The following is a 19,264-nucleotide window of genomic DNA, read 5'->3' on the forward strand; positions in this document are numbered from 1 at the left end:
CATTATTACATTTGGCTCAATGCTTACATATATGTGTAAAAAATGTACGAGCTGTGATAACTGTTTCTGATAGAATGAAGAGTAGACTGATACATTAAATATTCCTTTATTGGGTAAGAAAATCAGACCATGTCATAACTCCTTATATCATAAAGAATAGATATCAGAGCCTTAAACAGGCTGACTTCTGCTAAATGGGTCAAACTGGGCAGAAAGTATACAAACACATAACATCCTTATAGAATATGATGTAACACTATAGATCTTACCTTAGAATATATAAAGCATATAAACAATTACAGCAATATGATGCAACAAACACAGCAGTACTACTAATCCAAAATACTCAAAGCTTCATAGAACTGAAATAAACATTTATTTTTAGGTCCATTCTGCTGCTGATACATACTTTAGGTTTTTGAATATTAAACTTGTTGCTGCCTTTCATAGTGTGTTACTTGAAGGCCCTGAGTACTTTCTCCCACACTGAAAACACTGGAATGATAAAATTATTTGAACATTACCTAATAAGACTGATTCAGGACAGACAATTAGTTATTTTAAACTTGTCTAGCAGTCCTTCACAAACAGGGAACAGTCTGTCTATTCTCTCCATCTATAAGCTGCTGCTGGCTCTTCCTCCTCCTCTTCCTCACACATTGCTGAGTTTGTCCTGGTGGATCATCAGGGGTGCAAAGCCTCAGATGATGTGCAGCAGTGGGTCTTCAGTCTTCAGTCTGTCCTCACTCTGGACACTTGCAGTTGTCACACATGGAAATCAAATGTGTGATAAGCTGCAGGATTCAAACACAAGTGTAACTTATAAATACATGTTCATACTTTTATTACATAATCAGAGAGAAAGAAAAAGAGAGAGAGTGCAGGACAGACAGACAGGTGACAGTCTCAGGTGTATACACTGCTACAAACAGGAGGATTTAGTGTTTGTGTTATTACGAGTGCTAAACAAGAAGAGTTCCCAGATGGTACAGTGGACACATGTGTGACTCCTGTGATTAAAGCATCTTTCTTTCAGCTTAACGAGTGAACCGTCAGCTCGTTCAAATACACGTTAAAGTCAATTTGGCTCGACAACACCGAACAGAGGCAGTAATATAACATAGCTAACATTAACAGTGCAGTGAATCCTGCTTGTGCCGTGATATTCAGGACTGCAAACCGAGCAGCATTCACTGACTTTCAGCTTGTTGTGTTTGTGGATATATGACTGACTTTAATTATGCATAAAAGCATCACATTATCTGTCAGATTAAGGACAACTATTGAACTGCGTATATTTTACAGTAAAGGCTTTAAAACCAAGTTAGTACAAACATCGCTAATATTTGTAACTTTGCTGACATGTGGCCAACAGTAATGTTTCAATGTTCTTCGTTATTAAACATTTGCACGTAAATAAGTGACATAATATTCAGTACTTACTTTTGAAAGTTTACTCTTTGGCCGCCCCGCTTCTGCCGTCTGCCGTATTTCTCGGCAAAATTATCCACATTCACCGCTGCGCTATGAATTGTGGAATATATGGGACCATGAAGCGTGCACCGGACCACGCTTGATATTTGGGGAAATCGACGGCGCATTTGGAGTACGCATTTGGAGTACACTTCGAATTGGGACAGGCGTCGTCGCGTCGCGGTGACATAATAGGTCTTTTAATTGGGACACAGCCGTTGTGTTGTTACTAGCATGAACTGTGGTAGAATTCCGGTGAGTTCAATGACCTTACGTTCTTCCACTGTCACACGTTGATGACGTATTTGGAAATCAATTTGGCTGGCACATGACAACAGCGCCACCTGCAGGAAGATTTTCTCTCTGTCTGATAGCTCGTGTTCTGAGACCTGATGACTTTTTTCCTGAGAACTGAGACCTGACATTTTTTTTTCTGAGACCTGACATTTTTTCCCTGAGACCTGACAACTGTTTTCCTGAGAACTGAGACCTGACATTTTTTTGTCTGAGTCCTGACAACTTTTTTCCTGATACTTGACGACTCTTTTCCTGAGACCTGACGATGTCCTAAAATGTACACCGTTCTATGGAGTCTTTTTGTTCTTATCCGTTTATGTATTCACTGCCCTCTATTAACCCTTTAAAGCCGGTCGGAGCGGGCACGCTCCGTTTTGCGTAACTATTTTTAAATCCCTGTAGAACCGGAACTGCGTAAGCTAGCGCAATAATTTTTTTTGCATATGAAGCCGGAGGAGTTGTACTTACATCTTATGCCATCAGCTTGTCCTAGGTCACGGTTTCCTTCCACATATAGCTTTGCAAATATAGCTTAAAAAGCATTTGCAGGAACAAAAACATAGTGTTCCAGAAACCCGCTTTGCCGATCCGATCAGCTGTTCGTAACACTTCCCACATTGTTTGCGCTGATGTCTGTTTCAATCGCATGTCCGCCATTACCTGCCCGAAACCAGAAGTGATGTCATTTTCGCGGAAAATGTAGTTTTTTACATGTAGGCCTTAAAAGCCTATACTGGTGTTTTTATAAATCATGTTTGACTTTATGCTTTTCTGAATAGTTGCTGGGATGCTTAGAACTCAAATTTCACTGCTTAAAATAGTTTATTTTGATGCACATGCTGTTTTCTTTGCAAATTTGCATCATAGGATTGTTTTTCGTTTTTCCTGCAGTATATAAAAATTGGTGTATCTCAAAAATAAAACTATGAAGACACTCAAAATAAATTTCCTGTTGTTGTAAACAATTTTTTGCAACTTTTTTGTATTTAAAGTTTTTAGGGATAAACCTCTTAAATTTCACCAAGTAGAAATAGGGATGGGTATCGTTTAGGTTTTATCCGATACCGGTGCCAAATCGGTACTTTTGAAACGGTGCCGGTGCTTAAACGGTGCTCAAACCGGTGCTTAAAGAATGGAGAACACAAACTTTGTCCAAAAACCTCTCATGTTCAGCTGTTTTGGTTTTTTTTTTTGTAAAAAGATAACAATGTTAGCCTTTTCTGCAGCAACATTAAGCTACTCACGCAGAGAAGAACAGCTGCTGCTGCCATCATCATCCGTCATCATTTCTGCTACACTGGCAGGGCTAGGGGCCAGGACTCTCCTCTTCGTGTTTTTGGGGGATGTTGCTCCGGGTCCGATAACAGGCACCACACCCGCAGTAGATGTGCTCGGTGTGAGGTCTCGCAGCAAGCTATCAAATACGGCGCATTTCTCGGCTTTTAAAAAAACGCTATGCGTCGCCAGGTGTTTCATCGGATTCGAGGTGTTACCTCCTTTGACAGTATCACAGTATCAGCTTAAAGCACTTGTTGCTGCTGAGTTTGCATCTTTTACTGTGAAGTACAGCCAGACTTTTGACCGCTTCGCCTTGGACATTTTTAATCTGTAGCTCTGCTCTAACTGAACGTACGTACCTGGCTCCGCCTACTATCCTGGGAAACGTAAAATGATTGGCTAGAAGTGTATCACAGCTCAGGAAAAAAAAAGCACCGAAATAAAGCACCGAAATGTGCGCTGCTTTTCGGTCTGGTTACTACCGTTTATGTCAGAACCGGTGCCATCATGGCACCGGACACCGGTACCATCATGGCACCGGACACCGGTACCCATCCCTAAGTAGAAATATATGTAAAAAACAAAAACGATTTTAAATTTTTTTGTAGTTTATTGCACTTTTTTGCAATTTATGTAGTTTCTATGGACTTAATGCATACATATTATTAAAATATGGGCTATAACAGTTGTATTGATGTATAGCAACTTGAAATGCTCCCAAAAATGGCACTACAGCATGTAAAAATATAAAGTAAGCTCTGGCGGCCTTGGTTCTATGGTAGGTCTTAAAGGGTTAACCAGGAACCAGTAAAGTTTTTCCAGAATGCCGCTTTAGTATCTGGACAAGATCAACAGAAGTTGTCCAGAGTTGTTTTAATAAAGAGATTGTGCATATTGCCCCTGAGTCCAGTGTTCACCTTGAGACACAACACAATAAAGCACAAGCACTTTAATAACTTTAAGACCAGCAGCCGCCTATATTACAAGGTGTATCTCTATATATTTTCTCTATACATATTATTGCCATGGTCCACTGTTCTATACACGCAACAAAGCTAATTAAATATGCAAAAAGAATCTGCCATCTGGCCATCCCCAACAATATGCTATGGATGTGTCTGCATGGTTGAGAGGAAATTGTCTAAGTATATATACTTGCAAGATGGATGGATGCGGCTGAGTACAAAGGGCATCCTTTATCCATCCTGCTCCCCATAGATATCTTCAGAAGCCATTTACGGGGGACATAGAAGGACTTTCTTCTAAGATTCATGTGTTATTGTGACCCTGAGGAAATTGTGTGTATTGGGGTTGGTTATTGCGTACTTGTATATGTAGACGTATCACTCTGTGTGTGTGTGTGTGTGTGTGTGTGTGTGTGTGTGTGTGTGTGTGTGTGTGTGTGTGTGTGTGTACATACTATTGCATAACACTGTGTGAGCCTATGCAACTTTTCTTGTGTTCCTGCGTGTGAGAGATTGTGTGTTATTTTAACCCAGAGGCTAAGTGAATGAACTGTGCTTTTGCATCCTTTAACACCCTCTTTGCTGTCACTACCGCTGTGCAGTTACACTGTCGTTATTTACTCACGGTAAATAACCGTGCCCAAATTAGTCTTTTTATGGCCTAAAAGAATAGAGTCACACCATCATGAATGTTTAATACATTTTCCCAGGCTCTTTGCTGACAAAAGCATAATTAAGGCTCGCACATAACGCGCTGCCTCAACGAAAATGCACCATTTTCAGCAAATTCAAGAGTGGTAGTTTGGGAGAAGACTCATAGTGTTGTTCTTCCTAACCACACTCCTGTGCCTTGCTATTAAACCTAACAGCAGAACATGTACACAAGTTGCTGCAGAGGTTGCAATCTTTTTTGCATTTATTGTAATCGTGGTTTAACAGTAGTTTTACGCTGACATGTATTGTGTATTGACATGATGTGTTCTTTGTGCATGTGTAAAGCAAGCACCTAACTAAATGGTCTGTGTGTTTAAATTAGTTTACTCTCATTACTTGACTGCCAATGCTTTTTATCTTTCTGGATACATAGGATGTTCATACTTCCAGATGAACAGAATCAACTTTTTGGGATATCCTTATCTGGATGATTGAGCATGCATGAAGGCATAATTTGTGTGTTAAAAGAAAAAAAGTGATTTATATTGTTACACTAAAAACTAAACTAAACAAATTTAGCACGGAAAATCAGAATAAATCAACCTTTACTTCCAAACATTGCATTTTAAATACAGGCAATGCTCTCGTTATTTCCAAATGTGGGCCTCGTGCATGTTTTATGCCATCTTTAAGGCAATGTCTATGAGCAGAATGCTGAATAATTGACGAGATGTGAAGCTGGATCAAACGGCAAGTCTGCCTCTGTTTGTGCCTCTCTGTATGCGCAGACTTTTCCTGCTGTGTGTGCTGCTATGAGCTTCCATTAGTGTTTGTGTGTGGTCAATGGTATAAAAGAGTGTGTTTTCAGACCTTGTAAATACCTACAGATGTATGCAAATGTGAGCTTGACAAAAAAACAGCTCAAGTATTATTATTTTTTAATCCCTTACCTGGTTTGATGATGACTTATTGTATTGCTGTGGACTGAAATAAGCTTTTAAAATAGAAACTCAAAATTTTGCAATAATTTAATAATAAATATGGGTTTTAAAAAATTTATATTCTGTTTAATTCCATTTTTAACAATGTGTTCAAACTTTTTTGGGGGAAAAATTGTTACATGTATTAGGGGGTACTAAATCCACTACTTACCCAATCACTCACACACACAGACTCTATTGTACACTATTGTACACTCACATTCAATTGAGCCTGTCATCTTCTCTAATGGCCATCTACTCCTAGAGAGCTATTAGAGTACCGGACATGTTATTGGAAATCAAAGAGGATTTGGAGTCCAGAGCATCCTCCTGCAGGAGTAAGTACCTAGCAGAGGTCAGCTTGTTACAAAAACACACTCTGTCAACTCTGACCGCCAGGATGGATTAGTAAATCTCTGCTTCCTTCATTTTAATGGTTACTCTGGTTATTTTAGTGAAATGATGGCATGCAACCACATTTTTAATCTATGAAAGATGCATGCTGCACATGTCTGTGATGCTGTAAATTTACATTTTCCTCTTGTTATGTCTTTGTTAACTGTGTTAGCAGCTTAAATGCATTTATTAAGTGTTATTTGCCAGTAGCTTAGATCCTTGCAAATGAGACTGGAATAGATGTGTAAATCAGACTTTATAGATATAATTCATGGTAACCTTAACAGTAAGCTTAAAAGGACATTTTTAAAATTACATGTCTTTCAGTGATACTTTCAGTATACTTTCAGTAGAGTACAGGACATGTTATTGGAAATCTAAGAGGATTTGGAGTCCAGAGCATCCTCCTGCTGGAGTAAGTACCTAGCAGAGGACTTTCAGTGATACTTTCAGTATCACTATCTTAGTGGGTTTAAATTGGGTATATCTCTTTAATAATATTAGATAAAATTTCGGGTTGAGACTTCAGAACAAAAAACAGCAGTTTCTTATTTCTCAATAATAAAGAAATTTCAGCTGGAATAACTGAATCTGCTTGCTTGATCTGAAGTTTTAAAACATCGCTGAATAACCCTTTCTCAATTAACTTGTAAGTGAGATTAAGACTATGTCATAAAGGTCTGACTTTTTTCTTATTTTCAGAATTCATGTGTAACTAAAATTTATACATGAATTATGTGCTGTGTTACTCGACAAAAATCTATTCATTTTCTTCTGTTTATCCTTAACAGGGTTGCAGGGGGGCTGCAGTCTATCCCAGCTACTGTAGCTTGAGAGGCGGGGTACACCTTGAACAGGTCACCAGTCTTACACAGGGCTAACACAGAGAGACAGACAACCATTCACACTTACAAGCATCTATGGGCAATTTAAAATCACCAGTTAACCTAACACCAATTGCATGACTGAGTTGTGGGAGAAAGCCAGAGTACCTGGAAACAACATACAAACTGTGTCAAACTCAGGACCTTCTTGCTGTGAGGCAACAATGGTAACCACCACACCACCTTGCTACCTTAAATGGTAAATGGCCTGTATTTGTACAACGCTTTACTGGTCCTAAAGGACCCCAAAGCGCTTTACACACTCAGTCCAGGGCAGCTGTAGGTAGCTACAGCCGCCCTGGGGCACACTGACATAGGCGAGGCTGCTGGACACTGGCGCCACCGGGCCCTCTGACCACCACCAGTAGGCAACGGGTGAAGTGTCTTGCCCAAGGACACAACGACCGAGACTGTCTGTCGTTACAAGACGAACTGCCAACTCCTGAGCCACGACCAGATTAAAAAAAAAATTAAAGACTTAACAAGACAGATGATGAAATGGAACAAGGAAAGTGTGATCTTTCCTAGATATCATAGCTTTTAGCTGGTACCTGTTACTACTGTCTAGATTTATGAAAGAAACTATAGTTAAAGGCAGCTAATGTGGACTCCATTACTGCACATTTGTTTTTCAGCACTGTAATTATAAAATGCAATCTCACATAGTGTTTTTGGGGAAAAAAAATCTCTATTCGCAGGCATCTATCCAAGCTAAGGGCCACTCTAAGAGAGAGCTAGTCAGCACCACTGTGTGGTGTCTAAGCAGAAAACAATGCCAGACCCCCAGAGCAGAGATGTGCATTAAAAGCTGTGGCTAACAAAAGCCACACAGTGCAATTGATCTAAACTGTGTGCAAAGGCAGGACTTTGGGGAAATCAGAAACTTCATTAAAGTTTCATATTGTATTTCTGTGCACTTGCAGTTTCACCCTGTCTCTATTTACTTAAAGGCCCATACTGAGCAAAGTTAGAGTTCCCCTCTGGTTTTGCATTGCAAAAGCTTTAACAGTGCAACTGTTTTTCAGAAAAAAAATCAAAGAAGCATTGTCATTGTTTCCAAATATAAACAAAATGAACACTTTTTGTTCAAGAAATGCTTCTTTTAACATTAGTTTTGAGTTCTTGCACCATTTCTTACGTCAGGTTATGTTGATGATAGTTTGAATTATCCATATTTTCACGACGCAAACATAATGTAAGGCCATGCCAGAATATATTAACCCAGGGAAAAAAAGTATCTCTTGGGCAATATGTGTAATATAGAATCAGAATGCATGACCACACAGTGTGGACCACCACATCGACTATTTACATTTGTTTATACTCTCTTTGTATAATCTTCTCTTTGTGGCAGGCTTTCCACCTTCTCATTCAAACGGGAAATATGCAGAATGCCAACAAATCACACATTGCACTGACTCTCTGGCAGACACACAAGCACACACCACACATACTACTGGGGCATTAGCTAGGGTTCCCCTTGCGCTGCAAATGATCTGTGAAAAATATACAGAAATCCTTTGCCAGTCCTGGACAGATAAATGCACACATTCACATGCACCTATTCACAAATTCAAGTATACAAAGGTGCTAGCTCCGTTTCCAAATCTTTCACACACACATGCGCACATGGCAGAACCAGGAGGCAGATATCATTGATAGCTTCTCAGGTTTGAAGGCCTTTTCCTGGCAGAGGCTTCTAGAAATACTGGTACAACTCATTGTCTAGTTTCTTGCTGGGCCTTATTTTGTCTCAAGCTGTGGCTTCATAAATCACAATATCCATTAAGAGTGGAAAACCATAGAATCAGGTGAGCACTTCACAAAGCTTAGAACTACTTCACTAAAAAAACCCAACTAAAACAAACAAATGCTGTACAAAACAAGTGTACTGTATTAAAGTAAGCAGCTTAGTCAGCTCAGATTGTGTAAAAGTTGGATGAAAAAAAGTGTAGATAATAAAATGTGCAATACAATCATGTCATAAAAATGTACAACAAAGCAGGACTATATTACAGCCAGTGCATACTTTGTAGATCCACTGCAGTAAAGATATAATCCAGAAAAAAGATTTGCATGCATGAATTGTCAAGTGGCCCTCCCACAAGACTCAACTGGCAGGTAATTGGTGATTCCAGATTGACCATAGGTTCTGGCTATGAGAGTGTATCTATTATGGCTAGTACTCAACCCCTTCTCCAAACACATTAATTTGGATAAATGGTTAGGGAAATGATGGACGAATGGAGATAACTTGGGAAATAATTTTATAGCATAGAAGCATAATATTTTCTTCATTCAGTGTTTCAAGACATTGTTTTGATAAGAATTTATTTAATTAAGTTGCACGTTTCCAGTGGAATACTCAAGCGACTGCATTTTTTCTTGTGTTTGTGTTTGTTTTGTTAAATTATTTTGAAGATGATTTGATAAAACAACTGTAGTCACAACTGTTCGCATGCGGTTTAAGTGTTGTACAGATCCTGACTCACTTTTATTTCCCAAGGTATTCAAAAAGGTTACTGCACACTGTAAAGCAAGGTCCTATGATTTAGTAAACATTCCCGTGACCCTTTTATTTTAAAAAGGAGTTGTTTCTCATGCAATGTCTGCTTTATTTGTAGCCACTTCAATGCGCTTAAGTTGCCTCTGTGAGTTTATGTCTCAGTCTGCCTCTGAGCTCTAACCTTCAAACTACAAAAGTGCTCTGATGCTATGTTCAGGCAGTGCACACTTTGATATAGTTCTAGATGTGTGTGAGTGCATGCATGTGCATATGGCTGTGTGTGAAGCACAGCCCTCATGTGACAACGGTGCCCTTTTCAACAACAAAATCACAAATCAACCATGCTTAGCTACACATTGTTTCTCTCAAATGTCTCCAGCCAAAAATACAAATGCTTCCCTCCTTACAGCATCGCATGAGCCCTGCTGTGTTCACATCCAGTGATGTCAAGCAACATAGTCGTTACATTCGCAGCTCACATTTTTCCATAGCTTGCAACTTAAGTGTGCTGTAGGTGAGATGAGTTGACACAATAGACAGGAGGTGAAGGGCAGGAGGTGCAAAGAGAAAGAAAAAGGTGGTGAGCAGGAAGGGGAGAAGTAAAATGGAGTGGGGAGCAAAGAGAGGAACCTTTGGTGTTGGCAGAAATTGTTTCTATAATGTCTGAAGGCTGCAACAGTCCAATTAGGCTGCAAAGAATCAGAATTACACACGCACGCACACACATGCACACACACACACACACACCACTCTGCCCTGTTAGAGATAGAAGCAGAGAGCGAGGAGGAGAGGATAGAAAGGAAGGGATGGTGATGTGGAGTGAAAGTGGCAGTGAGTTTTGTAGAGATGGCAGAAACCAGGGGAGAGCAGCCTCTGTGCTCGTGACAGCAGCTGAAATCCTATCCACTGGAGGAAAAGGGAGACGACACTTCCATGAAGGAAATGCCCAGGAAAAATGAAGCAAGTGGGGGGGAAAGGGGGATTAAAAAAATGACAGAAAAGAAATATGAAGGCGCAGTGTGCGAGAGTCACAGCAAGAGATGGAAATGGTAAACACAGAAATCTTTGGACATTTGTGCTCCTTAGAAAGTAAAATAAATAGGTGACTGTTTGGACAGCTTTGGTCAGTGTGGGTGGGCAACAAACTAGAACTGTTTGCTTTATTTACAAGTATTATTCCATATATCAGATCTCATCCCTGCTACAAATTATTGCCAGTGTTTTCCCCTGAAAAAAAAAGCCTCAAAGCCATGAAAAGCCTTTTTAACTGCAAAGGCTGTGAAGAGATTGTGATTTTATAAAACAGTATTTTGTGGTTATTTATTTCCCTGTGTGATGGAGTAGGAGCTTAATTGTGCAATTTTCTCCCTGCAGCATTATCAAAGTCTTCATAGTTTTATTGTTTTCTTCACCGTCTATTTTGCAGATCTTGATATACCAGTTCTGACAGTACACCAGACCATCAGCGACGTGCGCGGCAGTTACTACCAAGAGAAGACAGTATTCCTGCGCTGCACCGTCAACTCCAACCCTCCCGCACGCTTCATCTGGAAACGTGGGGATATGCTCATCGAGCAGAGCAAAGACAATGGAGTGGACATTTATGAGCCTCTTTACACTCAGGTACACATGTACAGCTCACAAACTCTCTGCCAGGTGTGGAGTCGCTCCCTGCTTTCTGCCCTTACCTTCCCATTTCAACCCTGTTCTTTTCTGCCATCAAGACAAAGCCTCACCCAGCTGAACGTATTTCATTCTCTCGTGATTATTAATTGAATATGTCTCACATTCAATGTTTACTTAGACAGTGTTGTGGAATTAGCGTTGATGTAAGGTTGTCATAGGAATTGAACTGTTTCTTTCTTAAACCTCTCCCCTGAAGAGCAATTATCCAATAATTCTCCACGGCAAGACTGATAAGCTTTGGATTTGCTGAAACTGTGCATGTTTTACTTGGCGTTAAAGGACTTGCAATCAATCTGTATGGCTATTTTTAACATGATTTGATTCCATGTGTATTATCAGTGACCTGTGGAGCTGTATGTATCAGACAGTTAGCAAGATATGTCATTTAGATGGATTTATTTTTATGATAGCAATAATTTCATCGTAACCTGCAACATTGTTTTGATTACATTATTCAGTGTGTGACACTACGCTTACTTTTTAAGTCAGTGTGACACTCCAAAGTGGGAAAAGCCCTTTAATGCTCTGTATTACCTCTACATAGATTACAACTAAGGCTAACTACAATTTTATGTCATATTATTTTGTGCAGTTACAGGTTATATCACAAAAAGACATTTTAATATATATATTTAAATACATAATATGTTGTGGATGCTAGTACTGGACTCTTCACCCATTGAAGGTCTAACTTACTTTTAGGAAATATGCATCCTCCATATTCAATGTTTTATGTGAGACATTCATTCATAACTGAAACATAACTTCATAATTTGAAGCAGATTTAGTTTCAAACTTTCAAAACAATATATCTCTTATTACTCTCTTTCACTATTTCATGCAACTAATATTGACTTGATTAAACTAGACAGTTGCAGCTGATAATACACATTATCAGCTGCACTATGTGTTGCTGTGGTTTCTCTGTGGTAGTCGGATATACCTATTTTGCATAAACATTACTGAAGTAATTACTGTGAAAATACTATAAGCTACTAAATCCAAGTAAAACAACAAAAAATTACCATGGGCCAGGCATAATAGGTTCAATTAACTTTAATAACAATCCCAAAAACTCTAGAAATATACTATGTCAGGAAGCCTAGAACATGGTAGGTACACTGGAATGCCTTAGCAAACACATGAATAATTATGTATTACATTTTTACATTGTTGTTTATAGTAGCATTATGAGATTGTTTTTCTTCCTTTCTATCAGCGTTAAGACAAGCACGCTTTTAATTAGGTTAAAATGAACTGGCCATCAAGTTGAACAGTCAGTTACTTGTTCATTTACCCAGCAATATCCAGCTGAAAAAACTGCCAAATAAACAGTCCCCAAGCTTCATCCCCAGGCTGAGCACACAATTGTTCAGTTAGTACAACTGTTCCCATTTTCTTCACTTATCAAAGCACCAGTCAGCAACAAAGCAGAGCCCCTGGAGTTCAATTAACCAGCCAGCAAAGCTCTTCTCAGGGCTGCCTAAGACACTGCCTACTGTATCAGACTCAAAGCCTTGATCTGAAAATCATCAGTGATGTTAAGAGATGTGTGACTGCTTTTGTGTGTCCAAGTCAGTGTCTGTACATCTACATGAGAAGAAGCGAGCACACTGCTGAGATTGCAAGTAGCATGCTTTCAGAAATAGAGAGAAGATGAACAGATTTAGTTTTTATTTTTGAACCAGATCAGTTTCATTTTCCCGATGGTTGCATGTGAAAGATATTTGGAATTTACCAATCAAATGACAATGAATGAATATTTGAAATGCTTCACTTGATAACCAGAGCGTGCAATATACAAGGGCAGGATGCGTGTGTGCATGTATCTATGTTAATATTTGAGCTTCTCTCAGTTTGTATTTAACCCGGTTCAGCATATTAAAGACTTTTGCACAAGATTACAGCCCAGTTTAAAAGAGACTGAAATAAACGCTCTGGGTTTTCAGGTTTATGGATTACGATGAAAATATGATTTTTGTTTATTATGTTTATATTAATGTTAATGTGATTAATTCTCAGATGATTCTTTTTACAGCACAATAATCCAACATGATGTTGTATGATGTCCTGTTTCTCATATTCAGGGTGAGACCAAGGTGCTGAAGCTGAAGAATCTCAGACCCAAGGACTTTGCTGATTATACCTGTCAGGTGTCAGTCCGCAATGTGTGTAACATCAAAGACAAGTCCGTCACCTTCAGGCTGACAAATGCTACAAGTAAGTTTTTTAAATTTGTGTTTCATTATCATTACAGTTCACAGAATTTGCGGGTGATACATTCCTAGAACACCCGGGAATTGTGAAAAACCACAAATTTGGGACGGGGTAAAAGAAAATGACCAATAAACTTTTACAGTTTAAACCCAAAATATGTGTTTGGGCTTTAAGAAGAACAAAACAAAAAACATGAGAACTGTATTTATTTCCAGTATTTTGTATTTCCTATGTAGTGGCAAATCCAATAAGTACATTTTTTGTGTTGGGAATTTAGTTGGGAAAAAAAAGCCTGACTGTTTTGATCAATCATGATCATGAGAAATGAAAAAGCCATGGACTAGTCAAGTCAAAATAAAGTGTAGAACCATTAGCACCGCTTATTAAGAGATTTAAGTGCATTTATACATTTGAGCCTATATGTATACTTGTGTGACCCTGTGTGGATTAGAGAAAATCTCAAATAATTTCAGACTTGTGCACATAATTCTTGTTCTTCACATTCAGTAAAGATGTATGTGGTACAGTCATTCCACCTTGGAAAAAGGACTGTTTAAAGAAATCTTTATCAAAAAACCCAGAATTACCAAGATAATTATATCCATGATGAATGTATATACATTTCTGACCACAACTGTTTACAACTTTACAAAGCCAAGATGTTTTATTTCTGTCGATGTACAGAAATCCTCTAATAATTCTATCTTATCTGACTATTCTGATCATGTTTGCTCTGTGATTGTGCAGGAATCTCTAGTTCTGTCTTTCTCTCATTGTTAAAGTGTCTCCTATCTTTACTTGTTCAGGAAATAGGATTCCTTTTTTCTTCCTCTTGTTTTCTCACTTCCTGTATGATCTCTCCCTCTGTCTTCTTTTCTCATAGTGAGTTTTTTTTCCCCTCTTGCTTTTGACTTTCCACTGAAATACGGTCTCGTTCTATCTTCCTGCCTGCCTCCCAGTGTAGGATATTGTCTATCTGTCTTGTTGTACGGTTGCTGAGAGCTCATCTCAGGGCCGTCAGCTGTAATTCAGTTGTCACACTCCCTGTTATCTCCAATTCACTTTGCACCGCTCTGTCCATCTCCACGCCATCGCCCGGCAACTCTGTTACTTACAACAACATTGTTGCCATTGACAACCCTGTCAGGTTTGTTACTGTCAGTATGGTATTCCACAAGGGAGAGGGCCATGCCTGTCTGAGCTGTATTTTTTAAATGATTTTTTTTCCTATTGTGTTTATTTTCTCCTCTTCCTCCTCTTCTAACTTAACTTTCTAAATGTCGGCTAGCCTAGATTGCTTGACAATTAAGTGTTTGAATTCTTTTTTTTTGAAGGCCATTATTCAGTTATATTTATTTCCTTTCAGTAATTAGATTTAATTTATTTGACAAGAGGGTCCTTGTGAGATTTAATAAAACATGAGTGTTTTAAAACTCTACAAGGTTCTGTCTTTCTCTCACTGAGCGTTTACTCTCATTAGTTTACGCTAATTTTATTTAATTCATTTTAATTAGTGAATTGCAATTTTAGTTGAAAGCAGGCTGTTGAATAAACATGGAGCCTTAAAAGCTAAACAGGAGTTTAAAACTCCAAAAGATCAATATTCCCTCGACATACTGTTTAGTACTACAGTATGTCAAGTATGTCATACTGCTAGTAAACACATCAGAGGGTCATATATGCAACCAAAGACTGGAATGCAGTGTTTTTTCTCAAAAGCACATACAGTGATTGTAAAAATTGTTTTATTTGTAGTGCAAATTTTTACAAGTATAAGTGTAATGTATGAATATATATAGCTATTAAACACTACAGTATTGCAGGACACTTTTTAATTTGAGTCCTGGTGAAAAGTTGTCCTGCACTTTGAAATCCATCCATCCATCCATCCACCTCTACTTACTTCCATCTTCTGCTTCTACTTACTCATAGGGCAATAGGTGAGATACGCCCTGTACTGGTGACCAGTCTGTCACAGGGCTAACACAGAGGTATACAACCATTCACACTCACGTTCTCACTTATGGCCACTGCATGTCTTTGGACTGTGGAAGGAAAACAGAGTACTTGGAAGGAAGCCGTGCAGACAAATGGAAAATATGTAAAATATGCAAAAGGACATAATTACCTTTCCCAGTGTAGATCACATTAACTTCATTTTCCATTTTGCTATGTTCCCACCACTGTTATTTGCCCCCCAGAAATAGGCATCTTGCAAGTTTACAGCCTTTATTATTAAAAATTATAAATTTCTACAATAGATCAGCTATTTCACACTTTCCTGTGAGACTGTGCTACTTTTCACTGGCAATAACAGTATACAGTATATATCAGCAACACTATAGAGTATATTTTTTTTATGATGAGCACAAGGTTTTGTGACACTTTTAAAATATATTTACAGGTTTTGAACTGAAGATGTTATCCAGTGAAAAATAAGGCCTCTTTTGAGATAAAAGTTCCCCAGGAGTCTTCTAAAGTGTGCTAAAGGTGGGAAAGATACAAGAAGTCAAAGAGAAGAAACTGTGACAAAGTTAGGAAGAAAATAAACAGAATTTGGCACCTCTGTTGTTAAAAAAAAAAGGAAAGAAAAAGAGACACGAGGACGAAACAACCAAAAAACTAACTGAATTAAAAATAAAACAGATGGACACAGCTTACTGAAATATTTCAGAAAAACTAATAGTTAATAATTAATACTAATAATTCAGTATTAGGGAAATCAGCTGTAGCTCAGAGACACCCAATTAATTAGAGCAGACAACACTTATAACACAATGTTTTCTTTTAAGAATATAGAAAACACACTTTTAATAGACAATGGCCAAAAGGACATGGCAACCAAATACGAACAATTTACCAGTGTTAAAATCAACAAGTAGGGAAGGAAAACAAACAGGTCTTCATGCTCCCGCTGTGTGAGATAGGGGTTCTTCACGACCATTGCCCCAGCCTTCTTCTGCTCCCCTCTTGGGATCCTGTGGCTAAGATCAATTGTATTCCCACAGCGCACTCAACACACATACAAAGACACACACAGCAAACACAGCAATAAACGCCTGCCTGGCCCTGGCATCAGGGCTCAGAAGCTTGCCAAAGCAGCCAATCTGTCTGGACCTCACAGCCTCACAGACTGATCGAAAGCACACACCGCTTAGTGTGTGTATGCGTTTCTTTGTATGCACATGTCTGTGGTTACAAAAGAAAGAGGAAAGAAATGTGGTTAAGGGGAGAGGGATGAAGTGTGATTATGTCTGAGTGTGCACTTTTCTTCACTTCCTAACTTGCCCTAACAGAGCACAGATATCTAATGAGATGAACTGTTAAAATAAAGAATAGAGAGAATTGCATTTCCTAAAACAACTCCAGATTAACTGCATTAACAAGTTTATATACCTTAGACTTAGACTGCACCATATTGAAATACTCACATAAACACACTTAAGATTAGGGATGGGTATTGTTTAGGTTTTATCCGATACCAGTACCAAACCGGTACTTTTGAAACGGTGCCGGTGCTTAAATGGTGCTCGAACCGGTGCTTAATCAATGGAAAAAAACACCAACTTTGTCCAAAAACCTCTCATGTTCAGCTGTTTTTTTGTAAAAGGATAACAATGTTAGCCTTTTCTGCAGCTATAGGGGATTTATGGTATCACTCTTGGCTGGAAGCAGTGCTTAAACAATGGAAAAAACACCAACTTTGTCTAAAAACCTCTTATGTTTAGCTGTTTTTTTGTAAAAAGATAACAATGTTAGCCTTTTCTGCAGCTATAGGGGATTTATGGTATCACTCTTGGCTGGAAGCAGCAGAGGTGGGACCAAGTCATTGTTTTGCAAGTCTCAAGTAAGTCTCAAGTCTTTATCCTCAAGTCTCAAGTCAAGTCTCAAGTAATGTCAGGCAAGTCAGAGTCGAGTCTCAAGTCACTGGTGTAAAAGTCCGAGTCAAGTCACAAGTCTGAAACTTTGAATTTCAAGTCCTTTCGAGTCTTTAAAAAAAAGAAAGAAAAAATAATGTTGCAGTTATGCTAAATGTAAATATTAGACCATGTAATTTTAAAATCTGTGTTTTTCTCAACACATGACAAAATAGTGAACTTAGAAAATATACACAAATTGTGAAATTGCACCTCTATAAAATGCAGCTCAATTAAACTTAGCTCCTGGAATAATTTTCACCGACAGTTCTGAGATAAGCTGCATGTTATTCTTGGATGCGGTTGTAGGACCAGCTTTAAAATCGCATGACAAAAATATCATACACATTAAAAAGAACTGCATCACCAACGTAGCCTGGACAACATTTGCTAGTTAGATGAAGTCAGCTATCTCATCGTAGCATATTTATATGCATATTTATAATTATACGGTTCTTGGAGTGAGTGCATACACTCATGAAGTTTAGTAACTTCAGGTCACTGCAACAAGCCCAGGTACAGTTTACCGACGGATGGGTACAGGACCTTGAAATGCACCGTGTAGAACGAAAGACCATCGTACGTATCATAAGTTTACCAGTCTCACAAATTGTCGTCATAAATACACATTCGTTAACCGTTTATTAATAGGACCTTTGAGCTCAACGGTAATTAATTAGCAGTGGAAATAATTTCTGGTAGCATCACAGAAATGTAGCAGTGACAATAATACTGTATGCTGTAATCGCACTGGGCAATTAGTGATACAAAAACCTGTTTTATCCTGTGAATAAAAGTATATGTTTTTGTCAGTGTACCATAATAACAGAAGCGAAACGCAATATTGTGTCAGGACAATTCATTATTTATGCACAATAAACAAAGGAGCATAGCGCGACAATTTCTGTTCAGCGCCAGACTTGCTTGTAACCTATATCACTAATTATGTTATAAAAATGACGTATTAACTACTAAAAAACACTGACCTTCGTGTAAATGCTTGGAGCAGACTAACCTGTGAGCTGGAGTGTTCTGGGACGTTATATTTGATCTTTGAATGGCTGCAATCCAGTCGCCTCTTTGTTACTTCGGAAACATGGCTCGAACAATTTCTCTTCAACGACGTAATCCGATAACAACCGATCTCTTTACCCGTCGGCTTCCCGTGGCTGTCATGCGACCGGCTATTGCAGTTAATAATACAACAGCTTCTTGACATTTTTGTGTTTCTTTTTATCGCTGTGTGACTGATTTTAATTGAAAGCCTGCGTGCGCTAGTACCGCTTGCCACGAGTTCCCAGAATCCTTTGCGGTTCTACCCGTGAATGACGTCACATTTTCAATCTCTATATAATATGCATGTTAAATTTTATATTTGGGGTAAAATATCAAGTCTTTTCAAGTAAACCGGTTCAAGTCCAATTCAAGTCCCAAGTCATTGGTGTAAAAGTCCAAGTCAAGTCACAAGTCTTAGAACATTTTTTCAAGTCAAGTCTAAAGTCATAAAATTAATGAGTCCAAGTCATGTGACTCGAGTCCACACCTCTGGGAAGCAGTGCTTAATCAATGGAAAAAAAACACAAACTTTGTCCAAAAACCTCTCAGTTTAGCTGTTTCCCTCTTTTTCTTTGGTCATTTTAGCCTTTTTGGCCAGGGTGAAGGGAGTATCTGCCATCAAACAAGAAGACAGCCGCATGTAGCTATGATGGTGTTTGCTAGTTCACCTTACATGCGTTAATGTAATAACGTGGTTAGCCTACTCAACGTAAATTACACACGAACAACATTAAGCTACTCACTCAGAGAAGAACGGCTGCTGCTGCCGTCATCATCCTTCATCATTTCTGCTACACTGGCAGGGCTAGGGGCCAGGACTCTCCTCTTCGTGTTTTTGGGGTATGTTGCTCCGGGTCCGATAACAGGCACCACACCCGCAGTAGATGTGCTCGGTGTGAGGTCTCGCAGCAAGCTATCAAATACGGCACATTTCTCGGCTTTTAACAAAATGCTA

The 19,264-nt window shown here is 38.7% G+C and overlaps 1 protein-coding gene across 1 annotated transcript in view; it reads left to right on the forward strand.

Annotated features, from left to right (window-relative positions):
- Positions 1-19,264, forward strand: part of mdga1 (MAM domain containing glycosylphosphatidylinositol anchor 1) — a 218,108-nt gene that overhangs the window by 111,845 nt on the left and 86,999 nt on the right. Inside the window, exons 5-6 of the mRNA XM_080885851.1 lie at positions 10,860-11,056; positions 13,207-13,339. Coding sequence (XP_080741977.1) covers positions 10,860-11,056; positions 13,207-13,339 — 330 coding nt within the window. The remainder of the gene's footprint in view (positions 1-10,859; positions 11,057-13,206; positions 13,340-19,264) is intronic.

The sequence above is a fragment of the Rhamphochromis sp. 'chilingali' genome (assembly GCF_963969265.1).
Source record: "Rhamphochromis sp. 'chilingali' genome assembly, chromosome: 6".
Taxonomy (NCBI): Eukaryota; Metazoa; Chordata; class Actinopteri; order Cichliformes; family Cichlidae; genus Rhamphochromis; species Rhamphochromis sp. 'chilingali'.